Source organism: Mirounga angustirostris, unplaced genomic scaffold (assembly GCF_029215605.1).
Source record: "Mirounga angustirostris isolate CCGP_5_RB_7025 unplaced genomic scaffold, mMirAng1.0.hap1 SCAF_5, whole genome shotgun sequence".
Lineage (NCBI taxonomy): Eukaryota > Metazoa > Chordata > Mammalia > Carnivora > Phocidae > Mirounga > Mirounga angustirostris.
This window is the reverse complement of record NW_026991713.1, coordinates 98,214,760-98,224,895: the sequence shown is the minus strand read 5'-3', so window position 1 is coordinate 98,224,895 and position 10,136 is coordinate 98,214,760. Positions and strand designations below refer to the sequence as shown.

General features: G+C 41.7%; 1 protein-coding gene across 1 annotated transcript in view; it reads left to right on the top strand.

Annotated features, from left to right (window-relative positions):
* The first annotated feature begins 4,336 nt into the window (after positions 1-4,336).
* The window catches only part of GALNT8 (polypeptide N-acetylgalactosaminyltransferase 8), a 46,124-nt gene continuing 40,324 nt past the window's right edge, over positions 4,337-10,136 (top strand). Inside the window, 1 exon segment of the mRNA XM_045869907.2 lies at positions 4,337-4,547. Coding sequence (XP_045725863.2) covers positions 4,337-4,547 — 211 coding nt within the window.

The following is a 10,136-nucleotide window of genomic DNA, read 5'->3' as shown; positions in this document are numbered from 1 at the left end:
CCCTTCATCCAGATTCCCCCAATGGATGTATTTCATATAACTATAGTGCAATAACAAAACCAGACATTTGACATTGATAATTTGTGTGTGTACTTCTATGCCATTTGATCAGATGTATAGATTCATGCAACCAGCATACAATCAAAATATTTTAGAACTAGTCCATCACCACTGCACATTACATAACTTATCATAGTCTACTACTATCATCACTTTACCAGTTCAAATGAATTGTAAAAATATTACCTTATTTTAAGTTTCTTTACCCTCTTCAATTTATGATTGTCCTAAGTACCTCTTCCACATTTCTTCTTTCCTTCCTTCCTTCCTTCCTTCCTTCCTTCCTTCCTTCCTTCCTTCCTTCCTTCCTTCCTTCCTTCCTTCCAGATTTATTTATTTATTTTAGAGAGAGCATATGCACATGCATATGCAAGGGGGGAGATGCAGAGGGAGAGAATCTTCAAGGAGACTCCATGCTGAGCATGGAGCCCCACTTGGGGCTCGATCTCAGGACCCATGAGATCATGACCTGAGCTGAAACCAAGAATCTGAGGCTCAACCAATTGAGCCACTCAGGCACCCCCAAGATTCTTTCTTTTATCATTTCTTCATTTTGAAAATTTCCTGTAAGCTTTCTTTTGGAGTAGATCTACTAGCCAAGATTCTCTTAATTTTTTCTCTTTTCTCTTTCTTTCTTTCTTTCTTTCTTTCTTTCTTTCTTTCTTTCTTTCTTTCTTTCTTTCTTTCTTCCTTCCTTCCTTCCTTCCTTCCTTCCTTTCTTTCTTTTTCTTTCTTTCTTTCTTTCTTTCTTTCTTTCTTTCTTTCTTTCTTTCTTTCTTTCTTTCTTTCTTTCTTCTTTTTTGTTTTTTGTCTGAGAATGTATTGATTTCTCTGCCATTCTTGGGGAATATTTTTGTGGATAAAGGATTCTGGATTGACCATTCTTTTCTTTACCCACTTGACAAATGTGACACTTCCATTTGGTTTTTGTGATTTCTGATGGGAAATCTGCTGTCATTTACATTGTTTTTTCCCTACAGGTGAGCTGTCATTTCTCTTTTGCTGCTCTTAAGAATTTTTTCTTTCTTTCTTTTCTTTTTTAGTTTTCAGAAGTTTGATTATGATATGACTTGGTGTAGATTTCTTTGATTTATCCTATTCACAGTTAACCCAGCTTTTTAAGTTTGTAAATTTATGTCTTTTGCCAACTTTGGTTAATTTTTAGCCCTTATTTCTTTGAATTCTTGTTTAGCCTCACATTCTCTCCTCTCCTTCTGGGACACAGATGAAATATTAGATATTTTGTTGGAGTCTCAAGTTCTTGAGGCTCTGTTATTATTATTGTTATTATTTTAAAGATTTTATTTATTTGTCAGAGAGAGAGGGAGAGAGAGCACAAGCAGGGGGAGCGGCAGGCAGAGGGAGAAGCAGACTCCCTGCTGAGCAAGGAGCCCCATGTGGGGCTCCATCCCAGGACCCTGGATCATGACCTGAGCCGAAGGCAGACACTTAACTGACTAAGCCACCCAGGCATCTCTCTGTTATTATTTTTCAAGTCTGTTCTCACTTTGTTGTTCAGATTGAGTAATTTCTATTCTATCTTCTAATCAAGTTTCCTGATTCTTTTCTCTATCTTCTTCATTGTGCTGTTAAGGATCTTCCTGTGATTTAAAATTTTTATTTATTGTATTTTTCAGTTCTAAAATTTCCATTTGGTTTTTCTCTATGTCTCCTATTTCTTTCCTGAGACCTGCTATTTCTTTGCTGAGACTTACTATTTTTTTCATTTGTTTGAAGCATGTTTATAACTGCTCACTGAAGTATTTTTATGATGGCTGATTTAATTTTTTTTTCAGACAATTCTAACATCTGTGTCATATAGGTGTTGGTGTCTGTTGATTGCCTTTTTCCATTCAAGTTGAGATTTGCTATGACAAGTGATCCTTGTATGCATCCTGGACATTGGGGGTATTATGTTATTGGACTCAATTTTATTTAAATCTTCTGTTTTAGCAAGTTTTCTGACACTGCCTTGCTGGGGAAAGGAAGATGCCACCTTGTTACATCACGTGGGAACAGAAGTCTGGGTTTACTACTTGGCCTCCATCAAAACTTGGTGGGGCAGGGGTGCCTCATTATACTGCTGAGGGAGAAAGTTCAGGTTGCCCACTAGGCGTCTGCTGATACCACTAGGGTGAGAGAGAGCCATTTTGTTACTATTCCCTTACTGGCATCACGGGGGAACAGGGATAAAAGTTATGCCTTCCCTACTCGGCTTTCTCTGAACCATTTTGGAGGGGGAGTGGAAACCGAAGCTTCCCACATGGTCTTTGTCAATGGGATGGCCATGGCAAACAGCAGGTTTTTCAGTCCTGGCTGTTGGCTGGGGTAGGTCAGTTATTATCTAAACATTTTTTTCTTACTGGGCTGTCCCTTTCTTGTTCCTTTGGCTAGAGAGAGCAGGCTTTTATTGTCCAAGATTCTTGGAGGCTTTTATTGTCTTTTTTTAATGTAATTTCTTTTTTTTTACTTTTTATTTTATTTTATTTTATTATGTTATGTTAATCACCATACATTATATCATTAGTTTTTGATGTAGTGTCCCATGATTCATTATTTGCGTCTAACACCCAGTGCTCCATTCAGTACATGTCCTCTTTTTTTTTTTTTTAAAGATTTTATTTATTTATTTGACAGAGAGAGACACAGCGAGAGAGGGAACACAAGCAGGGGGAGTGGGAGAGGGAGAAGCAGGCTCCCCGCTGAGCAGGGAGCCCGATGCGGGACTCGATCCCAGGACCCTGGGATCATGACCTGAGCTGAAGGCAGTCGCTCAACCAACTGAACCACCCAGGCGCCCAGTACATGTCCTCTTTAATACCCATCACCAGGCTAACCCATCCCCTCACCCCCCTCCCCTCTAGAACCCTCAGTTTGTTTCTCAGAGTCCATAGTCTCTCATGGTTCATCTCCCCCTCCGATTTCCCCTTATTGTCTTTTCTTACTGGCATTTACAGTTTAACAACTTCTCCAGCATCCAGGATAGGCTATACTAGGAGGAAGAAAACACAGGGAACTCACTGCTGTCATTCCTCAGCTCCCAAGATCTCCAGCCAGTCTGCCCACTTTTTCTCCACCTTTCAGTCTTCTTATGCAGGTTTTATGTATAATGTCCAGAGTTTTTAGCTGATCTTAGTGGGGAGGAATAGAGATAAGTGGATCTACCCCATTTCATGCCAGAAACAGAAATGATCATGCATTTTTAATTTATTTTTTACTCCAGTTTGCAGGTGAGAGCATAGGAAAGATGATGAAAACAAACAAAAAAACTCCACCTGATTACTTTTCATTTTGTTCTTTTTCATCTTACCTGATTTTCCAAGATCCGCATTTCTTTACTTTAATCCACATGTCTACTTCAGCTCTTGTCTGCATATACCATGTTTGGGAACCTAATAAAGCGTTCAAGGGACTGGGATGAGTGGGAGATATGATTATTGAGGGACCCAACACCAGAATAACAACTTTGAATTTTTGGCTCTGGAAAACAATTTGAAGTATTTAACAATGATGATGATTAGGTGATTTGTCCAAACATATAGTGAATGTGAGGTATGGAAGCAGAAGAGTTACTGGAAGTTGGGGCAGAGTAGAACTATGTTGTTTGGAACTGTGTAGATGACAAAAGAGGATGGGACCAGTGAAGCATGACCATCCCCTGTGGCTCACCCTCAGGGGCTGCTTCCAGCTCATCCACCTGTTTCTAGGTAGATTCAGCAGGACAGTCTTTCCTCAAGTTTGTTGAACTAGCATTTGCTGCACATCTAATATGTTCAAGACTCCGTAGAGTTAGATAAAAGGACATCTGAGATGTGATTCTTGTTCTCAAAATCATATAGTATGGAAGCTTCCCATTTTGTGGATTCTTTTTTCAAATTATTTATCTCATATACTTCACATGCCCTTTCAGAGAGCAATTGTACCAGAGAGAGGGAGCATTAAAAAATAAAATAAAATGAAACAAAACAGAGAGAGAAAAGCCTCCCCCATCACAGCCTGAAATAGCTCCAGGGGCAAGCATTAACCTGACTTCTAAGATAGTGCAAGGTGTGTCCAGGTACCCTACCAGTCATTGGGTGGCTTCCCTGGCACACTCCACACATGTGACACAGCTCAGGGAGAAGCCAGGCAGCTTGTGACAGCTTTTCCAGTTGAAGAATATCAGGCTTAGCAGGCAGCAGCCGGCAGAGACAAAGCTCAGCTGATTGTGATCTTTAGCTTACCTGGGCAGTGACACATTCAGGCCCGCAGGAGGTGACAGTTTCAGAGGCAGGGTATGATGTCCAGGAGAAATGTCCTCAAAATCCTCTGCATTGGGCTGGCTCTGGTTATTGCCACCAATGTCCTCCTGGTATTTTATACCAGGAGGACATTAGAAAAGTTGGTTTGGGGAAATCTCCAAAAGCAGCTTCATTTGCCTTCGTCTGAAAGGAACAAGACAGTGATAAAGAGACTCTCTCATGTGGAGGTGGATTTGCGGCATCTGAGTAAGTTTATAATATCAACTTGGAGGGATGGTGTGTGTGTGTGTGTGTGTGTGTGTGTGTGTTTAGGGACACTTAGAAAAAAGGGGCATGGAAGAAATAATGAATGAGAGATCACATTCTTTTTCTCAGTTGCTCAATTAAGCATCTGATATTGAATTCTATCCCTCCAAATGGGAGGTAAGTGAGAATTAGTGGGAATCAGAGCAAGCAGTTGAGGGGAGTGGAGCAGGATATGTCTATGTGAGTGGTGTGTGGGTACACTTGCACACATACATGATCACAGGTACATGCATGTAGGCAGGGAGATTGAGGCTCAGTATAAAAACCCCTGAGAGGGCAGGAGCTGTTAAACAGAGGTGACAAACTCTGGGGCAAAGGCCTCCCTTCCAGGTTGCTGTGAGTTCCCATCAGGAATTAATGGGGACTGGGGCGCCTGGGTGGCTCAGTTGGTTAAGCGACTGCCTTCGGCTCAGGTCATGATCCTGGAGTCCCTGGATCGAGTCCCGCATCGGGCTCCCTGCTCGGCAGGGAGTCTGCTTCGTCCTCTGACCCTATCCCCTCTCATGTGTTCTCTCTCTCTCAAATAAATAAATAAAATCTTTTAAAAAAAAAAAGGAATTAATGGGGACTTGTTAGAGGACCCAAGATTGAACCCTGACATGGCCATGATCAACAAGTGCTTATCTCTCTCAGCCATAGACTCTGGATCTATAAATGGAGATGAGAGGTTACCTGCTGGATCTCATACAGTTGTGAAATATATGCAGAAAATGTTCTGTAGACTGATGTGTATCACATTTTAATCTCTCTCTTTTTAAGTTGAGGTATAACCGACACCTAACATTATGTTAGTTTCAGGTATACAGCATAATGTTTCAATATTTGTATATATTGTGAAATGATCACCATAATAAGTCTAGTTAACATGCATCATCCCATATTTAACGATTTTATATGCAAATACAGGATTAACTATAGACACCATGCTGTACATTATATCCCATAACTTATTTATTTTATAACTGGAAGTTTGTACCTTTTGACGCCCTTTACCCATTTCACCCACCTCCCCCATGCCCTGCCTCTCGCAACTACCAATCTGTTCTCTGTATCTATGAGCTCATTGCCCACCCCACTCTTTTTTTTAAATTCCACATATAAATGATATCATACAGTAGTTGTCTTTTTCTGTCTGACTTACTCAACTTAGCAAGATGCCCTCAAGATTTCCCAAATTTTAACTTCTTCACATGAATTCTGGGGTTTTAAAAATTTCTTTTCTGGGGTTTATTTTTGATTCTGGCTCACCGTGAAACTCTAATCCCTCTGAATTTTATGTGTCTCAGGATCTGACTCCAGTGAGGGGCACAGCTATGTTTCCTCTGCTCCCAAGTGAGAGGGATCTAATCCTTGTGCCCCTGAAGGGAAGTGTTGAATGTGTGAGCAGGGAAGTGACTGCACAGACATGAGAGTGTGTGCACATGGGGGCTGGAGATGGGGAAAATCCCTTCTATAATGAGAACTGAGCATTGTCAGGGTTCAGGGTGAGGCCAAGGGATAGAGAGAAGGACAGACAGGAGAAACAAAAGGAAGAGTTTAAATGGAGACTGGAGGAAAAAGGGAAAACAAGATGAGGGGAGAAAGAAAAAGCACCATAGCACCGTCTACATCCTCCTTCATAAGATGCATCATATTTTATTGTGGTACAAGTTTCTGGAGGGCAAATTTCATAGGGGCTTGCTTAGTGAGTATTTTATAGAGTGTCTTACCACTTTATTCCCTGTACCTGGCATGTAGAAATTATTAATCAATGAATAAATGAATGACTGTGGGAAGGAGAAAACAAAGACAGGCAGACAAGGATGAAGGGAAGAGGGGTACAAGGCAAGAAAGTAGATGAAACAGAGAAGATTGTAAGATCCAGAAGCCCTGGCTTTGAGCACACCCCAGTGGATTAACATTAACTATGCAAATGTGCTTAGTACAGCTTCACCAGAGGATGCCTGTGTACCTAACCAGTCACCGTCACTCTGGGGCAGAGCACCCAGACCACACCAGGACTCTCTCACCCAATCCCAGGGTTCATCCTATTGGCTCAGGCTCCTCTGGCCTTAAAATAGTAGGACTTCTGCCTCAAGCCTGACTACTCTTTCCTTCAGCTGGGACAAAGTATGCCTTGAGAGCCACCCAGAACCATTGGGTGTACTTCCCCTGCTTTCTTTGCAATGACCAGTTCCTCCTTTTCTTGTTATTCTCAGTGCTTCCCCCTTTATTCACTCTAAAATGATATGGTGTCAGGGACTCCCTACCACCTGAGATGAATTTCAGAATGTCTTCTGGACTCTGTTTCCAGATCACAAATGCTCTTCTTTCCTAAAGGGCTTCCTGAAATCGAAAGCCTGTTCAATTACCAATCATCCTGGTTGCTCATTGCCTCCAAAAAGATTGACAAAAGTCATAAGTCAATAAGGATGTCTACACAAATTATGTAAACTATCAAGAACAAAAGCAAACATGTGATGATAATTGTGGGAGGGGTTGATGACCCTAAACTAATTTGATGGAACCTCCCTAAGGATACTTTGTCCCACCACAAAGACAACATTGGGTGTGCCCCCCTTGGGTTCTGGAAAGTTTCAGTATAGTCATGGGGACAGTCTAGTGACACTGTATTCATCCTGATGGACTCTGCACTTACATCCTCAAATTAATTCTAGAGTGTCTAGGTCCAAACAATTTCCCATTGACAGCATCAATGAAAGAGAAAAATCAGATATTCCCCAAGAGGAGTGTAGGGGAATTCAAAGGCACAGAGATCCCAAGACCACCCTATGACCCTCACATACTTAGTATAGAAGAGTTTGAATAAAAAATACTATTCAATTTGGAAAACTGTAAAAATTCTGCTCTCATTTTTATTTTCCACTGGAGCAAATATGCTTGGTACTCACATGAGCCTTTTATAAAAGACCAACCATTTATTTTTCTTACCGAGTTTGCTTTGACCATCCTGTCTTTGCTTTTAAGCTCTTCCCTGGTTGTTTCTCCTTCCCTTTGGGCCAGTTTAATGCCACCTTCTAAACATGTCCTCCTCTAAGTTGAAGAGACTTTCCTGTTTCCTTTTTAGGGGCTGTATATTTAGCTGAAATTCAGTCCATGTTCTGCTCACCAAGCCATGTGCTGTGGCATGGAGCTGCACCTACTTAGAGGAAATTCACACAATAGGACAGTCCCCTCATCAAGCAGGTGCCCCTGGACTGTAATTATCCACAGATTTTCTTCTAACTTGTAGGAAAGTACTAGATGGGCTAGAAGGTGATCCTATCAGTCTGGTTGGAATTTAGAGAGTTTAGGGAGAATTAGTAGGAACTAAGTGGGTCCTTATGGTGGAATGCCTTGATTATCATTTTGGGGTTTAGTGCTGAGGAGTGTCATAATCCATTTTGGGCTTGGGAAATATTAATCTGATCTAGGTTTGGTCTAATGGAGGAGAGTCAGAAGTCTGTCACAGTAGCCCTTTACCTCATTATGAAAACCTGGCTGCCCTCTTTCCTCTGCTAACATTTCTCTGGCTGACCTCTCTGACGAGTTTTCTCACTCCTTACAGACTTTGTAATAGCTCCTGGTTTAGTTTTTGTCTCTGCCCCCAATCCTGTTATCCCCCTGGGTGATACAGTGTCATCATTTAATACCTTGTCCTTTCCATCTGTGAAGCTCTTTACCTACATCCCACCTCACATTTCTATGGTGTATTCTGGACTTTGTCACCTCCCAGAATTGTTCACCTTAGAAATGACAAACTCATGCTGTCCATTCCTGATTGAAACCTCATGACTACAATACATCCATCGAACTTTTCTCTATAACAGTGCTATTTCTCCAACTCTGCTCTTTGCAATATCTACAACTCCATTGCACACTTGTTCTGTTGCACCCACCTAAGAACCTCCCCACACTGTGTGAAATCAGTTGATCACCTTCTCTGTGCCTTCACTCAAGTGCTTGGTACTGCTGAAAAAATTCTCATAACTGAACCACTACAAATTCATTGTCACTTGCCTCAGCTGACCCTCTCTGGTCCCACGGTGCTTCTGTGTTTCAGAAATCAGGTCTTACTCCAATTTCTTATCATAACAATTTAAAAAGTTTCTCACTTTTCTTAATCCCCTTCCTCAGTTCTCCCTACCCCTCCCCCAGAAGAGGAAACAGAGAAAACAGAATTGATAGCCAAATTTTATTGTGTGCCAGGCTCTGTCTTTAGCACTTTATATGTATTAATCCACTTAGTTATCACTGAAACCCTGCGAGGTACTTGGCAAATCTAAGACCAAGAAGAGAAATCCCTTGGCCAAAGTCACACAGGTAGGAAGGTGTAGGGCTGCCTGGCTAAGGACTTTTAACATTGATGTGGTAAATTGTTGGATAGGATCAGCCTGTCTTGTCTGGCACTCTCCTTAGCAACCAGCCAGAGAAGATTCTCAATAAGTCTTTGGTGAATCAAAAGTCCAGATAAGAGTCAATAGGGAATTGGATGGGAGTGGAATGAAAAGAAAAGGATGAATTCTATCCAGAAGAGGCATACTCCACACATAGGCAATTGAATGGAGGTAGGGAAACAGAGTCAAAGGGGACCTGAGTTTTGGTGGTTGGGTAGGTAGGAGAAGAGTGGTTACCATTTGTAGAAATAGGGAGGTAACCTCAGGAGATTTGGGGGGAAGGTGATGAGTTCAGTTGTTAAGGAATTTGGGGAACTCGGGAAACAGCAAAATGAGAGACATCTCCAATAGACACTTGAGATGAAAGTGATGATGATAATGATGACCAACATTGACTGAGTATTTATTAAGTGACAGGTACAATTTTAACTGCTTTATACAAACTCATTTAACTGCTTTATACAAACTCATTTAATTCTCCTCAAAATCTATGTAGCAAGTGCAGCCGTGATTATCCCCATTCAGAGAGGTTAAGATGGTTTTCCTTAGGCCATGCAACTGCTAGCTGGCAGAGGTGACTTTCAAAATCAGGCAGTTTGAATTTAGAACAGCAGATTGTGTGTTGGGGGTGATAGTGGCCTTGAGTTGAAAGGCAAAGCCTTGGGGATAGATGAGATCACCAAGGACAGGAGGGGACAGAGGCCAAGGAGTGGGGTAATATTTGGGGGACAGGGCAGAGGTGCTTGTTGGATCCCATCTGTAATTCTATGGTGCAGAGAGTACTCACTGAGAGAAAAATGATGGCAGCATAGCCAGCACAGGCTGAGGTGAACCTAGCTGGGGGCAAGTGGCAGAGTCAGGTAAAACTGGTTTGTTTTTCTTCTGTTGATGATATTCCTAGCTGAATGATCATGTGCCCAGGCTCCAGGATGGAGCTATACCATGGGCCTTGTATCTGGAGACAAGGCCACTGGTTTGGATGGCACTGAGGAGAAGATATATTTAGTATTAAAATCAGACTCAGCTAAGCTGGCTCTCTGTGAGCTACTAATAGATTCTCCTTCCTTTGGGTAGGGAGATGGTAAGTCCTGGTTTGCCTAGAATGGTCCTGCTTTACACCTGTGGTCCTGGTGATTCTTGTTATGTAACTATT